Here is a 22746-nt window from a genome sequence, read left to right as displayed (position 1 = left end):
CCCGAAAAGGCTTTTCCGAAGCGCGGCTAGCGGCTGGAAAGCCGCTAGCCGCGCTTCGCATTTGAATTTCGCGCCGATATTTTTTTCGTAACCCGGAACAGTTTTTTCCAATCTAACTTTTTCGTATCCCGGAAATTTCATAACGCGATCAATTCGTATCCCGGGGTACCACTGTATATATATACACACACACACACACAAAGATGTGTGTGTAAGCATATACATGCAGCATTACACTTTCAGCTGCTCCACAGTTTGTTTGTGTGTGTGTGTGTGTGTAAGTGTGTGTGTATATATATGTATATGTATGTATACACAGAGAGAGAGAGAGAGAGAGAGAGAGAGAGAGAGAGAGAGAGAGATGTGTGTGTACACATATAAATACGGCTTCACACTTTTGGCTGTGGCACAGTGTGTTTTTGTATATTTATGTGTGTATTTCTGTGTGTGTATATATATATGTATTTGTGTGTATGTATGTAACACTCATACAGACAAATGTGTGTGTACGCATAAAAAAGGCATCACACTTTTGATTGTACCACTATGTGTATATGTGTGTATATCTATATATCTATGTGTGTGTGTGTGTGTGTATATATATATAAACACTCATATAGACAAATGTGTGTGTATACATAAAAAGACATCTCACTTTTGCTGTATCACTATGTGAATATATATAAGTATGTATGTATATATATATAAGTATCTATGTATGTAGTTATGTGTGTGCATATATATATATATATATATACACACACACACACACACACACACACATATACAGATGGTGCATACCCCTTTCGTAAGTTGCTAAAGGCAGCAATTCTTGCGATATTACGCACTAAACAGTGACCTCATTCTTCACCCTGGAAGTTAAAAATGTTGCCCTCATTCAGAGCCCCACAGAGCATGCGCAAGGCTGCCAATGCGCATCGGCCAATACACATTGTATTGGGCTGGTGTGGTTATCCAATCTGCACTTGCCTCACTTTGCCTGAATACGCATTGGCCGATTCGCAAAACCTCGATTCGGAAGGCCGCCCAGGTGTGAATGAACGAAGCAAAGCGTATTCAGAGAGCGCGAATGTGAATGAACGATGCAATATGACGTGAATACGAATCGGCCAATGCAAACTGACCCTACTTCTGTGCCCTGTGTGGAAAGGTCCTTTGTGTCACTGGATGGCAGGAGCTGTTGCAGCTGTCAGAAAATGTGTAAATATGGCGGTATAGTTGGTTCAAGTTGTTATCCATGCTGTTAAAAGCAGACAAACTATTTTCATCTATAAACTATTGGAGGATGGGGATGAGTCTGTATTCTTCCACAGCTCATGCAGTTGTACTGTGATTTAGCTCCGCACATCATTTCTTAACAGTGTTTTGTGCCCTAGGTGTTTGTGTGGCTGAAGAGAAATAGTTTCCAGAGGGACCATTCCCAAAGGAGTTAGCCACATTGCAGAAACAACTGCAAGTCAGAACAAATAGATACACTTGTTTAGTCTTTAAGGTGTGACAGGACTCCCTGGTTTCCAAATAAATATGAGAAACAAGAAGAAGAAGAAGAAGAAGAAGAAGAAGAAGAAGAAGAAGAAGAAGAAGAAGAAGAAGATGATGATGATGATGATGATGATGATATCCAGGGGTAGCCTTATTGCCCATATAGCAAAGCACAATAACATCCAGAATCCACAAAACAGTGATTGGGCAAACCAAACTGCACAAAATCTCTTTCAAAGAAGAGAAGAAGAAAGATGGGGAGCAGGAGGGGGGAAAGAAGCCACACTTAACAATACATTTATTTTGCAAATATCCACAAAATGTGATACCATAACATCTATTTACAATAACCTCCTAAATCCATAAAACAGTGATACCTTTTACCAACCAATGTGCACAAAATACATGATGCAAGTTTCAAAGCACTGCTGGCTTCTTTATCAGACAAAACTGTTAAGAATCATATAGGTGGGGGGCATATAAAATGATGGTGTTAGTCACAGGCTAGCATTTTCTCAAGATTTGTTGGTGTGTTTTTGGGTGACTGAATAAAGGTATCACTGTTTGGGGGATTATGGATGTTATTTCCTATATGGCCACCGACAATCAGCATAGCATAGCAGTTTGACTGTTGGACTAAGACTCTGGAGTCCAGGGTTTGATTCCTGACTTAATCATAAAACAAACTGGGTGAATTTGAGCAGGTCACATGCTCTCAGCCTCAGGAGAAGGCAATGGCAAACCTCCTCTGAACAAATATTGCCAAGGAAAGCCTGTAATGGCTTCGCCTTAGGATCACCATAAGTTGGAAATCACTTGAAAGCTCCCAATGGGATCATTCACATATTGTTTTTAGCATGACTGTGAAGAATCTCATTCATGCATTCTGGGTTTGTTGTTCACTCTATGGAACCACATTTATGCACATCTCTGTTAGTTCGGTTGCTCACACTTGTCAGCACACTAATAAAGATGGCATTGATGATGTGAATGCATTCAAAACACATCCAAGGCATGTAGGGTTATTATTGTATTGTATTGTATTGTATTGTATTCATACCCTGCTCCTGGTTTATCCCAGGTCTATTCACATTGGTTAGTCACACAGCTGACAATGCAAGTCTTTTGGAAAAACTCAGGGGGGGAAATCCAACATTAGGTTCAGCAGGTTGCCATCTGAATTAAGGGTTTTTGAACAATAAAAATTCATCCCTGATTCTACCTCAATTATTGTCACCGTCTGAATAACCTCAACAACCACAAATTATGGCCAGCACGTCTACCCCTGAAAGCAGTATTTGAAATGTTGGGTTTTGCACTACCACTCCCAGAATCCCCCAGGCAGCATTCCCAGGCAGCCTAGGAACTGTGGGAGTTTGTGTAAGGAACCTTCCGAAGGTCTGCTTTAAGATATCACAAGGCTCAGTTATTTTGTAGAGGGATGGTCACTGAGGCATGCCTTCTACACACACACACACACACACACACACACACACACACACACACAAACCACCACACAAAAACCACCACCACTACCCATCCATCCCTGCCCTGGCAGGCCCAAGGCCTAGGCCCATTCCTTTGCCGTCTCCTAGCAACACAAAGCCACAGCAGCCTTTTGCTCAGAGCTGGACAGCTCTAGCTGTCTGGTGGCTGGCTGCAGCCTAGCTTCAGGTGGCACCCATCCTCTACCCACCCACCAAGGAGTGTTTGCCCTGGAGCAGTGTCTGGGATGTCACAGAAAAAACAAACTCAACTTTGTGGCCGAAGCTCAGATATGGTAAACGCCTTGCTTCCCTCCCTGCTCCCCTTCTCCTTCTCCCTCTCCCCCTGAAGTTGGTTTAGGATAGAGGGGAGACCCATTGCAGCCCTCCAGATGTTGTTGGACTGCAACTGCCAGCACTCTCATCCAGAAAATCATGCCATATGAGGAGAGACTTAGGGATCTGGGTATGTTTAGTCTGGAGAAGAGAGAGTTAAAAGGTGATATGATAGCCCTGTTTAAATATTTGAAGGGCTGTCATATTGAGGATAGACTAAGCTTATTTTCTGCAGCCCTAGTGAATAAGACCTGGAGCAATGGATTCAAACAACAGGAAAAAAGATTCCACCTAACATTGTAAACAGTAAAAGCTGTTTGACAGTTGAACATGCTGCTTGGGAGTGTGGTGGAGTCTCCTTCTTTGGAGATTTTTAAACAGAGGCTGGATGGTCATCTTCTGGAAGACTTTTACCTTACCAACTGCCTCAGCCAGCCAGGCTAACCTTCTTCTAAATTTTTAAGTCATTCCTGGCCAAATTCAGCAATTGTGAAATTATAGTTTTATTTCCAGGAGTAGCCATGTTAGCCACATAGCGAAGTACAATAACATCCAAAATCCACAAAACAGTGATACGCTTTATTGAACCAACCAAAATACATGTTGCAAACTTTCGAAGTTCCACTGGCTTCTTCATCAGGCAAAGATATTAAAAATCATATGGGAGGGGATTATGTTAGGCACAAGACTGGATTTTGTTAAGATGTGGCTGTTCTCAGTTCAGGTAGTATTGAAGGAAAATTCATGGAGGCAGGCCCCTCCTTCTTTAAAAAGAATTAAGTACCATTAGAAAGACAAAAACAGATACTCATTTATTTGAGATGTTCCTTGTAGTTTTGTTTGCTGTATTGTTGTGTGCCTCCAAGTCATTTTTGACTTATGGCAACCCTAAGGCAAACCCATCATAGGGTTTTCTTGGCAAGTTTCTTCAGAGGGTGTTCGTCATTGCCACTCTTTGAGGCTGAGAGAGTGTGACTTGCCCAAGGTCACCTAGTGCGTTTTTACACTCAAGCAGGGAATCAAATTCTGATCTCCAGAATCATAGTCTGACACACAAACCACTACACCACACTGTCCTCCTTCCCAAATAAAACCTCACTTCTGTCTCTTGTGTACCCTTCACTTCCCAAATGTAATTTCCACATATCCACCATCTGAAATTCACTGTTGTGATACTGCTGCACTGTGTATTCGATAGTAAGTCCCATTAAATCCAGTGAGTCCTATTCGCAGAAGGTTATGCATGAGTTTGCAGTCTCAGATTGGCACTGAACAGTTAGTTTTTTTGGGTCTAAGACTCTTAGTATACCTCCAGGAAGTGTGGTCACAGACCATTTTGACAAGGGTTCTCTGGGGACTGCAGCCCCCTTTCACACTAGATGCTTATAGCACTATGATTTCACTTTAACTGGTATGATTCCATCCTATGGAATTCTGGGATTTTCAGTTAAACTGGAATTGTAGTGCAATAATGATGTAATGTGAAGAGGACTGTAGTCCCCAAAGGTAAGCCTTTCCAAATTCAATTTTCTGTTCCTCCCTCTTCCTCCTTGTGCTTCCGAAGCCTATGTAAGCAGGATTCCTCTAATTAAATGACAGAGCAGGTGGTTTGCATCCCAAAGGGCCCAGAATCTCTGGAAATGATGCCTATGTGACATCATAGAAAGCACCTATCACTGATAACTTTGCCATATTGAAAACTGGAGGTAGTTCCTATACTTTTAATAGTTGCACAAAAGAGGACATTTCATCCAGTGTTGCTTGTCATGCAACTGCAATGGGCAACACCTGCTGAACCTCCTCCCTCTTCTAAACAACTGTTAAAGGCAAAGGAGCCCACTCTAGTTTTCCCTCTAGCAACCCTAGCTGCCAGACACTATTAAGCTCAATGGAGATATTGGAAAGGTTACCTTTTTGTACTACAACTTCTAGATTTCCTCAGCCATCATGGCCACTGAATTCTGGAACATGTAATCCTAAAATAGCTTTCAACAGCTGTGGCCACATGGACCAATTTCTATGTTCCATTTTTTCCATCCTGTTCTCTTTCTGTTCTGATGTCTAGTCAGAAAACCTGGTGGGGGTTTGCTCATGGCAATACCAGAATTTCCCCAAAGCAAGGAATGGTTGTTGCCAATCATCAGTGTCTTTTCCAGACACACACATGCATACACTTTTCCCATTCCACAAAATTCTGGGTGGAACGAAAATTGGAAATCTTCCAGCACTGTGCATTTTGAAGTATTCTTAGTTCTTCCTCCTATCTGCTTTTCTCTGAATGAGGAATAGCAAGGATGGAGAGAGCAGGAGGAGGGTTGGGAAACAGATGGGTTGGTAAGGACAGAAAATAGTGCTTTTTCAAAACATTTTGAACCCTAAATACCTTTCCAGACAATCCACATTTAGTACAATAAACCAGGGCCTTCCATTTCAGAATTAATTGAAAAGAGTGAGATTCTTAGCAAGGTTCAAAGGTTTGCTCTTGGTATACCCTCATTTAATGAAACTGATGCATTCCTGGGCATTGCTGCTTTAATAGAAAATTTGGTACCAGAAACAGAACTAACATGGAAGGAATAAGGATAGGTTCCTCCACCATGAAAAAATAAGAGCACTTCATCAGTTTTCTACTAACTTTTCATTCAAAGGCCCAGGGCAGACCACCCCAAAAGGGTGGCCTTCTGGTGGCCTATTTCCCTCTGGAGGGACGCCACAGCCGCCAAACTGCACAGCATCCCAGAACCCAGAAAACTGCCATTGGCACACTCGTGACGTAAGCAACACACAGCAATCTTCCCATCGCTTACGTAAAGATGGCAGCCCCCATGTGGACAGGAGGCCACCATCAGGATGCCACCTGCACATACTAGGGTTAAGGACCGTGCAGTTGGTGTGCAGTCCCTAACCCTAGTATCACTGCCGTCATGCCCCTTTCAACCCACCTGTCTTGGGCCAAAATATACACATACATAATGAAACAACCATGTCAGGTTGCACAAGTGAAGAAAAAAAAACATTTTGATCCTTCTAGAAAGCTCCTTCTAAAATACATCCAGGGATGACCACCAGTATGGTGGCCAGACAAAAAAAATCTATGATTTTTAACATGGTGGCGTGAACTGGTGAGGCAGGCTTGTGTGCTTTTTTCTTTTCTCTCTGTTGTGCTGTTCTCATATGCCCAAGGATCCTGGAAGCAGCTGCTGTTCACTTTGCCTGAAAGACACAGGCACATACTGCTAAAGTAGGATTGCAGAGTCCTCCTCTTTTCCATCTCAGCCTTTATTTAATTGCATTGTTTACTGTGGATATGTTGCTGCAATCTGATACTGAAAGCTTCTCCAGCCTTCTTTCACAGAATTGATGCTGCTAACTAAAACTTCCAGCTAAGCATAAGATAAGAACAAAAAGGGAAGCTGGGTATGTTAAAAAGCCTTCCTAAAAAGTAACTTCACTGTTAGGGACTTTGTCAACAGAGTCAGCATCTTAACCACTTGAGCCACCATGACCCACTTATGGCACAATAGCATTTGAAATTTAGGCATTTAAATTTAGGCATTGAAATTTAGTTGTCCTTCCCTGCCTTCTTAAATGACCAGCAGCACTTGATGGCTCCAGTGTCCATGGAGTGGTGATTCTGTTATGAGTGCTAAATCTGAACTTTAAAGGAATTGTCTAAAGTGCAAAATTGATTCAGTACCTTGGATAGTATCTTTACAATCTAAAATTTGGACGGACACACACACACAAAGGCAGTATCTTCCACTGCAAAATGACCTTCTATGATATAGAAACCAGGTAGCTCTCTTTCAGTCTGCATTTTCATTCTAAGAATATTACAAAAACTAGATGCATTTTTGTAGTTTCTATAACTTCCCTCCATAACTTTCCAATGTTTTAAATTAATCTTGTAATTGCTTTCCCTTGTTCATAGAATTTTTACAGGGGAGTACTCACAACATCATCATGACTTGTAACTTTTCTGTGTTTTCCCACCACTTTTTTCATCTTCCTCTTCCTCCTTCTTCTCTGAAACATTTCATAACAGAACAGCTGCATAATGTCTCTTGACTTGGGGGTGCTTGTAACCATGTGTCCAGAAACACTTCTGGGATTTCTTACCGCTCTTCTGACTGTTGTGTGGAAGAGGGTTGCACAAGTGTCATGGACAATTGCTGACTGTTTTATTGTGTTGCCAGCCATGATAATCTAACAACTCTTGGTGCCTCATGAGGTGCCCAGCTGGGTCATTTTATTAACTTATTTTCAATGTGTTTCACACATGTGTGTGTGTTTGTTATGTATGTGCCTGTATGTTTAAAACATCATAACTACTCTTCTCCATCTGTGACATTCCAAAAACTTTCTCTTTTCTTAAAAAAATGTATGCAATATCACCCTCCCTATGAAAAAGTTGCAGGCAACAAGATCATTCCTTCTCCCAGACACATACCTGTACAGCTAATGCTGCAATCACATGTACATATAGTACATAGATGATAGATGCTTGCTGGATTGATTGATTGATTGATTGATTATTTTATATTCCACCTGTCTCTCAATATGGGGTTCAAGGCAGCATACAATATTTTAAAAGCACAATTAAAATAGACTCTTCATACTAAAGTTAAAATACATTTAAACTGAACTTCTATTTTAAAAAGCACATGTTAAAATAGCATTAAAAAGATATTTAAAACATACGAAAATAGAAAAAGTACATTCCCTGCCCTTCAAAAGCTCCATCTGCCACAACCAACTAAAACCAAATGGCTCCTTAAATAAAATGATATTTACCTGTTGGTGGAAAGACAGCAGAGAAAGGGACAACCTGACCCTCCAGGGAAAGGAATTCCAGAACTTGGGAGCAGCGACTGAGAAAGCCCTCTCCTATATCCTCACCATGAATAACTAAGACAAAATAATAAAATCATGGAGTTGTGAAAGACTACAAGGGCCATCCAGTCCAGCACCCTTTCAAAGCACCCCTGACAGATGGCCATCCAGCCACTGTTTAAAAACCACCAAAGGAGACTCCACCACACTCCAAGAGAGTGTGTTCCACTGTCAAAGGCTGTGAGAAAGCCTTTCCCCACAGATCTTAGAGCTTGGGTGGGCTCATATAGGGAGATACTATTATGGATGCATTAGATGGATTCTGGATCAGAGCTGTCTTAATATAATTAATTTAGGGACGAAACAGACAGCCATAAAGGGGTAGCTTAATATCGCCCCTTAGAGTGCCACATCAGGGCCGTGGCAATCGCACACTGTGGCCCCGATCTGGCATTTTTGCAACCCAAAAAGAAGCAGCAAAAATGCCAAACCTTTGAGGGCAGAAACAAGGCACCCTTTCCACTGTGGTGGTGGTTCTTCTGCACTTCTGCAGCGTGGCGTGTATAAACACCACACCACAGAAATGCCTTGATGCCTCCCGCTGTCCGGTCAGCAGGATGGTATAATGCCCACTTGGGGGTGACATTGGGGTATGTGGTGTGTGTATGCCACACCCCCACACCACCTCAAAGCCAGCGTTTTTTGCCTGTCTGCTTTGTCCCTTAGTTTATTTATTAATGTTATGTTTCATCTTTTTGCCAATGTGGGACTCAAAGCAAGAGTCAAAGCTGCATTATACAGTTGGCCCTTCACATTTGAAGTTTTGACTTTTGCAACTTGGATTATTCATGGATTTGATTAATAAATTATAGAATGCAGTATGAGGTCTGGCAGATGTTGGCCACAGAGTCATGCTGGAAGACCTGGAGATTCCTAGAGAGAACGCTTCGCTAGGCATTTCTACCTCCTGCTTTGCAATTCTGTGGTCAATATCTGACAGGAGGATCTAGAAATTCCTAGAGAGGTGTTCTCTCAGGTAAAATAAATTGTGTTTTTTTGTTTTTTGTTCTAATTTGTGGTTTTTTCCACTTTCATGGGGCTCCTGTACCCCTAACCCCAGCAAAAGTGGAGGGCATATTGTATAAGTTAAAACAAAATGTACCTAAAACAATTGTGCAAAAGATTTTTTAAAAATAAACAAATAATCAAATTGAAACAGTTAAAACACATTTAAAATGCACTAAAAATATAAAACCACAACACACCCTTAATATCATTAAGGATAAATACTGGTGTTTTATTTTCATTTATTTTTCTCATAGAAGCATCAGTCCTTTACTATAGAACAGATAGATAAAAACAAGGAAAGAAGAGAAGGCAGTTTTATAGCTGTCCAGATGTGGCTGGACTGCACTTTCCATTCTCTTTCACCATTGGCAGTTAGAGTAGATGGGAGTTGCAATCCAAAAATATCTGGAAGAAATTTCCCATCCTTGACTTTCATAATGACCAGTAGCCATTAAGGAATCACCTTCTATTTATTCAATATCATTTACACTCCTTCAAGTGTGAAAGGCAGATTTCTTTTCCCTCCTAAAGTGCACCAAGAAATAGGAAAGCAAGGTGTTACATTCCATTGATAATCAGAATTATTTCATGACAGTACAGCTAAAATTGCAGCCTAAGCTACTTCAGTGGCACACTCCATAGCTCAGTGAAATCAAAGTACATTAACGTCACCAGTCTCACTCCAAGTATTTCATCTTAACTGGATTGTGGGTCAAACTGCTAACAACTTAAGAAGGCAAGGTTACAATTCACAAATCACTACCTGTTCCAAAACATTGGCTTAATATAATTACTTTAGAGTAAATAAGTGGAAGATGGTTGCAGGGTTTGAAGGTTTTGTTTTTTAGTCCTTGAGAAGGACTTACTCAGTGGAATAAGCCAGCTTGTTCATTATTCCTTCTGCTAGCAAAATGCATCATTCTGATGGATGGAAAGAAGCATGTATCCGATTAAACAGAGATAGGGATTGTTATTTGTTTTTGTTTTATTTTGTTTTGTTTGCAAGGACCTAACATGCAGCATGTCATAGATAAAACAACAACAATCTACCTACATTTTATTCATCTGGGCCTTGCATGGCATGGGTGGAATACTTTTTTTCCTCACTCATCCCATCATTGTGTTATTTTTCTTCATGGGAATGGGTTTAGAGACTGTGGAGGGATACTAAAGGAGACGCTTCAGTGACAGAATTGGAGTGAGGCTGGATGTGATCAAGTCTCATTAGGGCAGAGGAACAAGATAAAAATCATTTTAAATAAATAAACATTTCCCAATCCCAGTGACCCCAATCACTGAGAATTCATTCTGCTTCTGTTTAACATTACCTGCACCTTGATCTCCCTTGATCTACATGTGGTCTTATTCTAGGTTCTCTCTTTTCTTTCATGCTACAGAATGATAGAAACTGGAAGCAGCTTCTCAGAGAGACCTATTAGACAGATTTTCCTCCCTTTTTTCTTCTGCAAACAGATTCAAACTGGCTTAGAATAATCACAGAAACAAAATCCTGTGCAAATATAAAACTACACAGGAATAAAACCAGAAAGTAAAAACTCAGCTTTGCAAGAAACAAGTTAGGAACTCATCTTTTAGTTTTGTCCACTGTGTGGTTGAAATAGTTCTCAAATAAGAGTTCTTATTCCCATAACTTGCTATCTGGTTCTTTTATAGCCTGAGGGGCTGGGAACTGATTCTACTATTCACTTTATGCAAGGCTCTCCTCCATTACTAAGATGTGGTAGATTAACTTCTGTGTTCATTTTCCTCCTGCATGATAGATCTTTCTTCCTAGAGGGCCTGTATATAAAGTTGCACAAACTTTCTATTTTGACAGTCTTAAAAGCCTGCCTTTTCAGAAAGTACAGTCCTCAATTTCCAGTAGAATAGCTGTGTTAGATTATTCCAGAAAAAAGAACAAAACACGTTGTGGAACATCAAAAGATGAACCAATTTATTAATGCATATGCTTTAATGGACTAAAGTCCACTTCGTCAGATACGTGAAATATTAACTGAAGTTGGCACACGTGTATGCGGAAAGCACAGAAATGGTAAAGAATGAGGTGAGAAGGAAATGAAATACATTTAGTGTATTTCGTTTTAACACATGTCGAGTTTTGACATGGCAACCAAGATGGTAAAAAGGTCTTGAAACCAAGGAATATGATGGTTGTGAGAGTTGGATATATTTAACCTCGGGCTTGCTACACTTGCCAGATTACTCTAGGCTGTCTCCAGAGTAGTCTGGCCCCCACATTCTCCACAAATCCCCCCCCCCACTTACCTGCTGAAAACGATAGGTGGCTGTGGTTGTTGCACGCTGGTCAGTGCCTCTACTGTGGGTACAATTTGTTCTGAGGTTACAATGAGACACATAGTCTTATTCTGACCTCAGAGAGACTGGCACCTACAGACCAACACGGCAGCCATGCTGAGGGACCGGCATCCCCCTGCCACTACCTGTTATCACTGTTTTTTGCTCCAAGTTTTCTGAAAAACCTAGAGCAAAGGGTAAGTCTTTTTAATGCAGGAGAAGGGGTAGAAATCCCAAATCTGGTCCAGGCATTTTGTAAACAGCCCAGACCCATTTCAAGGTTTTGGGTTGTATGGTATAAACATCATGTGGCCAGCCTAGGGGGAATTTGGAGTATAGAGTTAATGTAGACAAGCCCCTAGAGAGAAAGCTGACAGGTGATGTGATGTCAATCTTTAAATGTCTGAGAGGTTAGAGGAAGGATGATGAAGCAAGGTTGCTTTCTCCACCTTCAGAGGATAGCATCGAAAGCAATGAATTCAAATTATAAGAAAGAAGATTCTGACTAAATGTTATGGAAATCTTAATGAAAGTAAGGTTTGTCAGACTCCCTTGGAAGATGGTGAATTGTCTCCTTCATTGGCTATCTCTCAGGGGTGCATTAATGGAAGATTCCTGCATTGGCAGTGGCCTGACCTGATAGTCTTTGAGGTTTCACTCATATAATTCTATAAGTACCGTCTGTAAGAGTTACATAAGACACTGAATGTATGCAAAAGCATAACTGAGACCATTAGCATAAGACTCATTTGATACCAAAAGAGTTGTGACACTAGATCTCCTTAAGCAGTCTGAAGGACTGTCAGGCTGTTTCAGAAAACCATGTAATATATTCTTATTTTTCTGTATATACCAGGAAGGATCATCTTAAAACAGAACGTGAAGCTGCAAGGAGATGGCCCTCACGATGGGGTTTTCTGTTAACACCAGTTGAAGAGGTAAAAATAGCTTCCATATACCATTTATAAACACAGAGAAAATTAATCTCATATTATAGCCTGGACTGAATGAGCAGCAGCTGTCAAGATCTACTGCAGCAAGAAATCATAGAATTATAGAATCGTAGAGTTGGAAGAGACCACAAGGGCCATCCAGTCCAACCCCTTGCCATGCAGGAAATCACAATCAAAGCATCCTCGACAGATGGCCATCCAGCCTCTGTTTCAAGACCTCCAAGGAAGGAGATTCCATCACTCTCTGAGGGCATGTGTTCCACTCTCGAACACCAGTATAAACTGGTGAAAATAATAGTTTTTTTAAAAGAAAGAAAGAAAGAAAGAAAGCTGTATGGTAACAGTTGCAACATTTCATATGTACGCTGAAGGACAAACAACAGAACACAAGTTTTTCTTCTCACTACCCAGCATTTTCAGGTAGAGCTTAGATATGACTTCTGCTTAGAGTCTTGAAAGCCATAGCTACTCTGTGAGTGTAGACCAGTTTTTCCCAAGCTAAGGTTCTCTGGATATATTAAACTAAAACTGCCATAAACTAGGGCTATGAGGAATTTTAGTCCAAAAAATCTGGGAGGCACCAGGTCAGGAAAAGCTGGCAAAGTAAAAATGAATTACTTGGCCCAATCCTGGTATTAGCCCATTCCCCATGTTTTTGCTTCCACACATTCTTTTTATTTATTTTTTTTAAATAGCAGCATGTGTATATCACAGGCAGAAATGTTTTGGGGTTTTTTGTTTTGTTTTGTTTTGTTTTTTGGAAAAGGCAAGTATCTATTCCACCTCCCACAGCAACTTCCACAAAGCAGGAGTGGTAAGTGCTGCCAGCTGCAAAGACTGCACAGCACATACATACCAGGACAATCCCTTTAGTCCAATGGAAAGAGTTGCAGGGATCATTGCAGGAAAAAAAGTCTGTCCATAGCTGGAATTTGCTGCATCATATTTGCAAAGTCAAGCCTGAAAAAAATAAAGTATATGCTTGCTTTTACCCATTACCAAGATACCCATTTCCTTGTTGTAATTTTCACTTCATATTACACATGTTAGTTAGACAATTGTATTTTAAGTATGCCATGGTAAATGCTGCAAACTTATACTCATTTTATCTCAGAATAAGTCCCATTGGAGTCAGGGTTTACTTCTGAACAGGTATGTGTAATGTGCAAAAAATGAAGAATGGCTATCTATCCTCCAGATTCATCTCTTAGCCTTAAAATGAGAATTAATTCTTCATATGAAAGGTGAATTTCAAAAGCATTCAAAGCTGTATAATAAATAGCCTTGTATCAGATGCCAAGTACAAGGTCATCAAATACTGCTATGATGGGAACAGTATAAATATCTAGATAGATACCAGCTATTACAATGTTATCACAATGCACGGCTCAGCCTGAAGTGCCAATTTATTTTGTTATGTTCTCCTCTTTTTAGTTGATAAAAGATGAAAAGAAACAACCTGCTAAGCCTAAGATCCCGCTTCCAGAACACTTACAAATCCGACCTGTGACACCGGTGGAAAAATATATTAAGGTTAGACGATAGCATTGTAGTTTCAAATAGCAGGGCAATTTTTTAAAATACCCAAATCCATACCTTTGGTAAGCCACCTAAAGATTCCTCACCAGTTGTTTTGCAGTGGTGGGTGTTTAAATAAAGGTCAAAATCTTTAGGGCAACATTAAAAGGCTCTCTGAAGAGGAAAAAGGATCCAAAGGATGCTTTTCTGAGGGAAGAATTCATTGTGTAACTTTAGGTCTTACAATAAAGTTATCTTGCTATAGCACATAAAAATTATATATCTTCAGGTTAGTTGTCTCATCTCTGCAGGTGCTGGAAAGGAAGTGCAGATCAGAATTCCAAATAATATTTCTGGAACAGAGACAGATTGCTTTCATAAGAAATATTACAATCTTGAATGTCCTGTTTTTCCTCAAGGATATTGCACCAACCAACATTAGCCTTGACGTGTTTAAAAAGGGCATGCTTACCATCTTCTAGAGGAGGAGACATCCTCATCTGTAGCAGAGAAATCCAAGTGGAATATTTGTCAAACAGAGGGTCAACCATTGGAAGCTGTAAGGAAGGGTCCTCAGCCTTTTTGGCCCTGAGAGCCATGGGTGACGCTGACTTCATACTTGAAGGAGCACTACAATTGCCAGGTCAGGGGCATCCCAGGTCCTGAGCTCCATAGCCATAATCTGTGAACTAGGGACACCCCATGGGGATGTCACAAAGGACAGCTCATGGTGATGTCATCAATCATGGGGCATGAAGCTCGGAGCACATAATTCAACTAATAAAAGCCAAGTCCAACAAATTAGAAAATATTTCTATGTCTGGAAATTAAGTATCTCAAGCTCAGTACTGAACTGAAAAAGAATACAGCAAGCTTTTGCTTATCTGACAGGTTAGGGACCACAGGTCTGTCAAAAAATGAAATCAGTTGAAAAGCAGAACCATTTTTTCTTAGCTAAATGGCTTCAAGTCAGCTAAATGAACTAAATGACTCCAGGTCAACTGAGAGGGGGGAAAAAGAGTGTGCTGAGTCCACTGAGAGGGGGGTAAAGCAGCAGCAGTGGTCAAAAGAGAAAACCAGGGGTCAAAAGTGCAGTATGTGGCTATAATTTAGATCAGTCGAAACAGTGAAAGGTCTAAAAATGTGCCATTGAAAAGAGGGAGATGCCTGTAGTTTTCCAAGCTCTGTTTTCAACATCTCTGAAAGCACAACTTTTAAGAACACATGGGAGCTAAAGTCCAACAAGAGAAGTTATCTAAACTCTGCTTTGAAGAGAAAAGCAGTTGGTTTTAGATTCTTAATTTTAACTTTGTATGTTTTAAATTTTATATTTGTATTTTTAAATATATTTTTACAATTTTAATTGTACAATTTTAATTGTTGTGTTTTATATAAGTTGTTAGCCGCCTTAGGTCCCACTTTGGGAGAAAGGCGGGATTAAAAAATAAATAAATACATAAATAAAGTTCCTGTTTCAAAGTAGCCTGCTGCTGCAGCAGCAAAGGATGGGGCAATGAGGCAAGGATACATAGTGCCATATGTATGCAATTTTCAAGACAATGTTGTCTCCCTGAGATTACCCCAGCATCACTACTACTATGAAGACCACAGAATGGGGTCTAGGCCCTAAGACCTGAGAACCCTTGTGTCCTGAGGTCTAGGAACATGAACACACATGTCACAAAAATCCTCTTTTCTTACTGGGAATAAGTGATATGTCATCCTTCTATTCTCTCCCCTAGTGATCCTAGAAGAAGACCCAAAATGAGGACTCCTCACCTTTTATATGGTATTTTGTGACAAAAAAATGTGGAAAATGCATGTTTTTAATCCCAGAGAAGTGCAGGGGCTCCAAACATGCCCTCCACACCCCTAGAGGTCATTTTGGAGCAAAACATTTTCACCCTTGGTGGGCCCTCCAGGGCCACATGCTGCTCACAGGCTGCACATTCCCCACTCTGATGTAAAATATTGCTAATTGTGTTTACCCAGTACAAAAAAACATTAATTTTAATGAGTGTGTGATTTGAAAAACTGCAGCTTCACATGGGTCCTTTGGCAGGAGAAAAGCGAGATACAGTGCGCCCATGTCATATGCAGGCATGCCATATGTGGCTTCCAGTATACGCTGGAAGCCACACCGGAAAGACTTCTGCTGCACCTCAGAAGAAGCAATGGGGTGCGTGCCGGGCGCGCACTGTGACAACGAGCCCCATTATTTCCAATGGGGCTTGAGTTTAAGCAGTTTTTCCCTTACATGATGGGGTCCAACACAGCGTAAGGGAAGGGCCAACTGTACAAATAAAATCAATAAGGAAAATAATGTTTTCTCCAAGGAGTTTATCGCATGCACTTTTCAGTCCAATCTGGGCACAGGATGGGATCGGACTGGAATGGAGGTAAACAGGTTTTATCACATACAAAATTGCTGCTGCATTGCCACCGACCATCACCCAACCCTCAGCCGTGCTCTGCCGGCCAATTTTGGTGGTACGGAAAGCTTCCATGGTAGTAAAATCACTGGAAGAAGCATGGCTGAGGGATGAGTGATGGTCAGGCAGCAGCACAGCAGCAATTTTGTGAGTGATAAAACCCATTTTCCCCTAAAGAAAAACATTAATGTTGCCTTTGTATAGGTTTTGCATGTAATGGCCTGCCAGGTCCATGTAATTTATACATTGTTTCACCAACATCCTGAACTTCTGTGACATGAGCAAAAAAAACCCCTCTTATATCCATTCCTCGGTGTGGGTCAGATAAGGGATCCTTAACTCCATTTCCACTCCATGTGAATAGTGCTGCTGCATAGAGGCAAGAGATCTAAATTGTCTCCATTGTTCAGCTCTGTGGGTGGCACAAATGGCCCTGAAGAAAAAGAAAAGGAAAAGGAAAAGAAAGGGAATAATTTCAAATACAGTACTCCACCTAGATAGCATAAATATTTTCCAGTCTTGGCTCAGGAACAAAGCGAAAGAGCTCTGGCAGCAGAATAGAACAGAAACATTGCTTTTCCAGTGCAAATTCCTCTACTGCATAAATCTCCAGATGTTAGAGTAATACATAGAGAGCACTTTCAGCATGTTTTGTGAAGGTTGTTTAGCCAAAGGAACTTCAGCAGCCAAGGCAAACACAAAGCAGCTTCAAGCTTGGGGTTTCCGCATCATCCAACTAGATTAGTTACTGATTAACATGTTTCATTTTTAGTAAGATTGAAAGATTCTTCCTGCAAAAGACATTTTGGTCACTAATCTGTCTTTTGTTTGTCCTTAAATGTCAACCTCCCTCCCAAATATAAATAGAACTTGCTTAACAGAAGAGGTTTCTTGTCAGTTTTTACTTTCGGTTATTGGAACTGAATTGACTGTTTAGTATTTGATACTATCATCTTATTTCAATATAAGTTGATGTGTCCACACTGCACAATTGTAGCACTTTGGCAACAGTTTAGTTCTCATGGCACCACAGGATGGAATCCTAAGCTTTGTAGTTTCATGAGGCATTTAGAATTCTCTAAAAGCTTTCCAAGTGAGTACCTAGAGAATTCTAAATACTACTCTCCAAAATACAAATTCCAGGATTCCCAAAGGGTGGGTGAAAGGAGTATCAACAGCTGTAACTGAGTAGTGTGGATATATCTATAAGCTATCTGCAGATGTTGCAGAGAAAAAGTTTATTTCATGTAAAAAGTAGAGTTTATTGTGTGTGTTGAGGATGACCTCACAGCTTCTGTTCTCTCTTGATAAGCAGTTGTCTGCTCCTGAAGAGAGGGTATTGTGTTATCATGTCTGGGGCTACTGCTTTTACAAAAATCAACTTTTCTCATCTATTCTTACACTTTTCTACTTTTCTACAAGTGCAAGTCCTTTGTGGCAAATGCAGTTGGCCCTCCACATTTGCTGGAGTTAGGAGCACAGGACACCCCCCATGGAACTGGAAAAACTACAAATTAAAAAAAACACCACATTTTTAACCTGAGAGAACAACTCTCTGGTCAAAATCTGCCAGAGGTTGACCACAGAATCTCACTGGGGGACCTACAAATGCCTAGAGAAATATTTTCTCTAGTAACCTCTAAGTCCTCCAGTGCAACTCCATGGTCAATTTCCAGCAGAGTTTCACTGGAGAACCTAGAGCAAACATATTAATCAAATCCGCAAATAATCAAATCTGCAAAAGTCAAAGCCACAAATGTAGAGGGCTGACTGTATTCCTAAATATGGCATAGATTTCAGCCAAAGTACCAAGTGTACCAAGCCAATGTGTTGAACCATGACTGTTGAGACCATGGTTCAAATACCTGCTCGGCCATGGAAAACCACTGGTGACCTTGGACAAGACTGTTTCTCAGCCTCAGGGGAAAGCATAGCAAGCCCTCTCTGAATAGATCTTGACAAGAAAAATGACCTTAGATCACCTTAAGTAAAAAATGACTTAGAGGAGAAACACGTTCTCCCCCATCTTCAAAAGTGAGGGGAGGATTCAAACAATTATCATCCAGTCAGCTCGACATCAATACCAGGAAAGATTCCAGAGCAGATCATTAAAAGGACCATTTGTGTGTACTTAGAAAGGAATGCCATGATCACTAAAAGTCAACATGGATTTCTCAAATACAAGTCATGGCAGGCTAGTTGTATTTCTTTTTTCATATTGTTACAAGCTTGGGAGGTAAAGGAAATACTATGGATGTAGCATATCCAGATTTCAGTAAGGCCTTCAGTAGTACCACTCTGTTCTGCTTTGGTCAGACCTCACTTGGAATAATGTGTCCACTTCTGGGCACCACAGTTCAAGAAAGATATTGGCAAGCTGGAATGTGTCCAGAGAAGGGCAACCAAAATGATAAAAGATCTGGAAGCCATGCCATATAAGGAGCAGCTTAGGGAGCTGGACATATTTAACCTGGAGAAGATGACATGATAACCATGTTTAAATATCTGAAAGGATGACATAGTGGAGAAAGCTCATTTTCTGCTGCTCCAGAGAATAAAACTTGGAGCAATGTCTTCCAGCTACAGGAAAAGAGAGTCCCTCTACTGAAGAACTTCCTGGTGGTAAGAGCTGTTCAACAGTGGAGCATGCTGCCTCAGAGTATGATGGAATTTCCTTCTTTGTAAGTTTTTAAATAGAGACTGGATGACCATCTGTCAGGAGTGCTTTTAGTATGTCTTCCTGCATAGCAGGAGATTAGACTGGACAACTAACAAACCAAGTATATTACATGTGGCATCCACAAGGTCTTGTTTCTCATATGTTGCATGCATGTTTGAACTTAAAAGTGTGCCTCACACTGCATATAATACACATAACAATGATTCTTAATTCTAACAATGGTATCTAGAAATCTTAGCTATTTAGTTTGAGTTATCCAAAGAACCTCTGCTCTGCCTGGCCTTTCCCCATGCAATAGAAAATTGTAATAGGACATTCTAAGCAACACAATAACATTTAAATGTCAGAATGTAGTTTGAACCCACACCCACTGCTCTGGGTCCTGTTCTCTGGAGCAGCAGAAAACAAACTCTATCTTCAGTATGGCATCCTTTCAAATATTCAGACAGAGCTATCATATCACCTCTTAACCATCTCTTCTCCAGGCTAAGCATACCCAGATCCCTTAGCCTCTCCTCATAAGTCATGGTTTCCAAATAAAAGTGCAGATTAGCTTGCCTCACCCTAGCAAGTTAAAAAAACATAAATCTATGCATTTGGTTAGCACAATGGAAATCATAAGTGGAGACTGGAAAAGTCATCCCTAGATGAATTTTGGAAGAGGCCTTTAAGTGGTTGTAGAAGATTCCAAATGTTTTTATTTACTTATGCTAGACTTACCTGACCTAGTTGTGTCATTTCACATGTGTATATTGTTAATTTTGAATAAAAAGTTGGCAGGAAAAAAAATAAGTGTGAGAATGTGCCAAAGGAGAAGTAATAAATGTATGTATTGATCTGAGTGTCTTTTCTGAAAATGGTACTAAACTAAATCATCTTCCAATGAATTCAACGCATTCTAGAATCAAATCATTTAATTGTGAGAAATATCAGTTCATTGGGCAAAGATGCCTAAATTATATAATAGTATCTCAAGAAAAATTCATTTTGTACCATCGTTGAGTCAAACTGCACACTCAGAAAGGGGGGGGAGGCAAAATGAGAGCATTTATCCTAGACAAGAATTCTGTTCCATGATACTTTTTCAATCCCCAAATTTCTGGCATTGTTGTAATTTAAGCATGTGTCATTGGTGCAAACTGAGGTTTCCTCGTGAGGGGACAGGGAAGATTTCCCATACATGCGCTGGTACTATTGGCCACACTTATTTGCTCTATAGCAGGGGTGGGCAAAGTACAGGCCACAGGCCACATGTCTGCATAGCCTCCAGGGCCCCTCAAGGGTTGACAAAAAAATTAAAAAAACATTTTATTTTATTTGCTCTGCAATGCTCAAAAGGGATATGTAAGGGGTTTTCAAGGCATTATCATCACATGTGGACCCCCCTGGATCCCTCAGAGATCAAAGCAAAATTTTGCAATTTTTTTCCAAAAAAGAATTCTGCCCCCAGATACCCACTAGGAGCTCAGGAAGCCCTCAAAATATGTCCCATGTTCCTTAGAGGGCACATGATGTCTCCTTTGCCTTGGTGGTGCAGCCCTCCATGGTCTCCTGGGAAGCTAATTTGAACCCTGAACCTTCCATGGTTGGCCACTCCTGCTCTTAAGTGGACAAAAAACAAGATCTTATCTTGAACAACACTGTTTAACATGTTGGGTTTTTTCATCATAGCCTGTGATTTTAGTCTGGCTGCTGCTGCTATCATTTTTTACTTTGCTATTTTTACTTATGTTTATTTTACACTGTTTTTATTTTTTGTCTTGGGGGCTTTTTTCTTTTTCGGTAAACTGGCTTGACCTTGGTTTTATCATACAAAGTAGGGATATAAATGTCCAAATATATAAATAAAAGATGTACTTCTTCATTTCAGATACATCCATCTCCACCTGTCCCTCAAACAACCCAAGGGTTTATTGGCTGGAGATCTACAGTACCAGGGCTGGAACTTGAACGTTATTATCAGATCAGAAGTTGTAAAGGTGCCTTTCACAAGGACCTGCAATGGCCAAATGAACCTACTGACTAACTTTAAGAAATAGTGCCTTAGGCCTATTAGTCTCTCTTTCCCTTTCTTTTATTACCGTCAATCCAAGGATGTTTTCAGCAAGTCCTAATACATAGGGGAAATGGATATTAAAACATGTTTGTATAGTAATGTATGTTAAAGTATATTACAATTAAGCATGGCATAGTCTTGTTTCATTAAACCACCAGCATGCAGTATATAAGTGGGGTTTTTTGCTGTTTAGTTAATCAAGTGTTGTTCATACATTATAAAAGATCTGGACACTCCAACCTATGCTTAATAGATTCACTGTCTCCTTCTCAAATAAAGCTGCCATTCCAGGTTCAGTTTTATCCTTAGGGGAGAAACGTGGGTAAAGAATGTCATGAGTGGTGGTGAAGTGACAAGAGAGATAACATCAAAAGAGATGGAGGAGAAATGGAATATTAACATTAAAAGACAATGGGATTCCTTTTCTCACAGATTATTTGTTCCCACATTCTACTTTCATAACAAACTGGCTCAAAATGTGATTTAATTTTAAAGCCAAATTTAGGTTCAAGATCATTCCAGAACCCTAGGTTTCTAGACCAAAGTCTAGGACCTAGGGATGGTCCCTGGTGATGTCATCAATCATTATACATTAAGTACCAACCACAGCTTATCAGTTGCTCACACCTTATCAGTCAAACAAACACAGAGAGAGAGAGAGAGAGAGAGAAAGAAAGAGAGAGAGAGAGGTCTTCTTTAAAGGGTTGTTCCCAGATCAAGATGAAATGAAGTGATTATTTGTTCTCACATGTTTATAGAGATGGGAGAAAGCCAGTTTTATCAAGCTTATATGCTTCTACCCAGAAGGTGGATGCAGAGCAGAGTGAAGGGTGAACTCTGTTCCCATAATGACTGGGTGGGAAGGAAGAAGCTAAGGACATACATATAAACATACATCATTCTTTGCAAGTTGCAGCAATAAATCAATTACGTCTTGCAATCTATAGCAAGCTGTTGCTAAACTAACTGAGCTGGAGATTTGCACACAGCCCCTTCCTCTTGCTGAGCCTCCCCATACTGGAGAATTTTCACCCACAATTGTCTCAGATGGCAGAGGCTAGGAGTCACCTAGCCTTCTAGCTTGCTATTTCATCATCAGTATGGAACAAAGATGTCAGCCCAGATGACTTTTACATATGTTACTGAGAAATATGAGAGATTGTAGAAGATCTCTCAAGCAGAGTAACTAATGTGCAAAGCAGAAGTTGAATAATTCACCAGCCTACTCCACCTTACACATGAGATCTAGCGGAGAAAGAAAGCAAACTAAGGTCTTGTCTGTACTGAGCAGGATACTCCGGGGGCAGCCTAGAGTATCCTGGCCCTGCAGTTGTCATGCCCTGCCCCCATTACCTTGGCCTCCATTCCCACACCATCACAGCTGCCTGCATCCTGCTGCGCCACCCAGCCAGTCTACTGCCATTGTGGGTCACTTGCTTCTGAGGTCAGAATGTGGCACCCAGCAATGATCACATGGCTGGGTGGCTTGTTCTGAATTTCTGGCTGCTTTGTTCTGACTTCAGAACAAGCTACCTGCAATGATGCACCAGGCAGCCCAGAGGTACTC

At 40.6% G+C, this 22746-nt stretch overlaps 1 protein-coding gene across 1 annotated transcript; it reads left to right on the top strand.

Annotated features, from left to right (window-relative positions):
* The first annotated feature begins 1227 nt into the window (after positions 1 to 1227).
* Positions 1228 to 21274, top strand: C4H20orf85 (chromosome 4 C20orf85 homolog). Its single transcript, XM_042462488.1, has 5 exons — positions 1228 to 1233; positions 3099 to 3283; positions 12397 to 12478; positions 13928 to 14026; positions 20994 to 21274. The coding sequence occupies exons 1-5, from the start codon at positions 1228 to 1230 to the stop codon at positions 21147 to 21149; spliced, it is 528 nt and encodes a 175-aa protein (XP_042318422.1). The 3' UTR covers positions 21150 to 21274.
* The last annotated feature ends 1472 nt before the right edge of the window (positions 21275 to 22746 follow it).

Source organism: Sceloporus undulatus, chromosome 4 (genome assembly GCF_019175285.1).
Source record: "Sceloporus undulatus isolate JIND9_A2432 ecotype Alabama chromosome 4, SceUnd_v1.1, whole genome shotgun sequence".
In the NCBI taxonomy this organism is placed as follows: Eukaryota; Metazoa; Chordata; class Lepidosauria; order Squamata; family Phrynosomatidae; genus Sceloporus; species Sceloporus undulatus.
The sequence above is the reverse complement of the archived record's forward strand: the minus strand, read 5'-3'. Positions and strand labels throughout refer to the sequence as shown.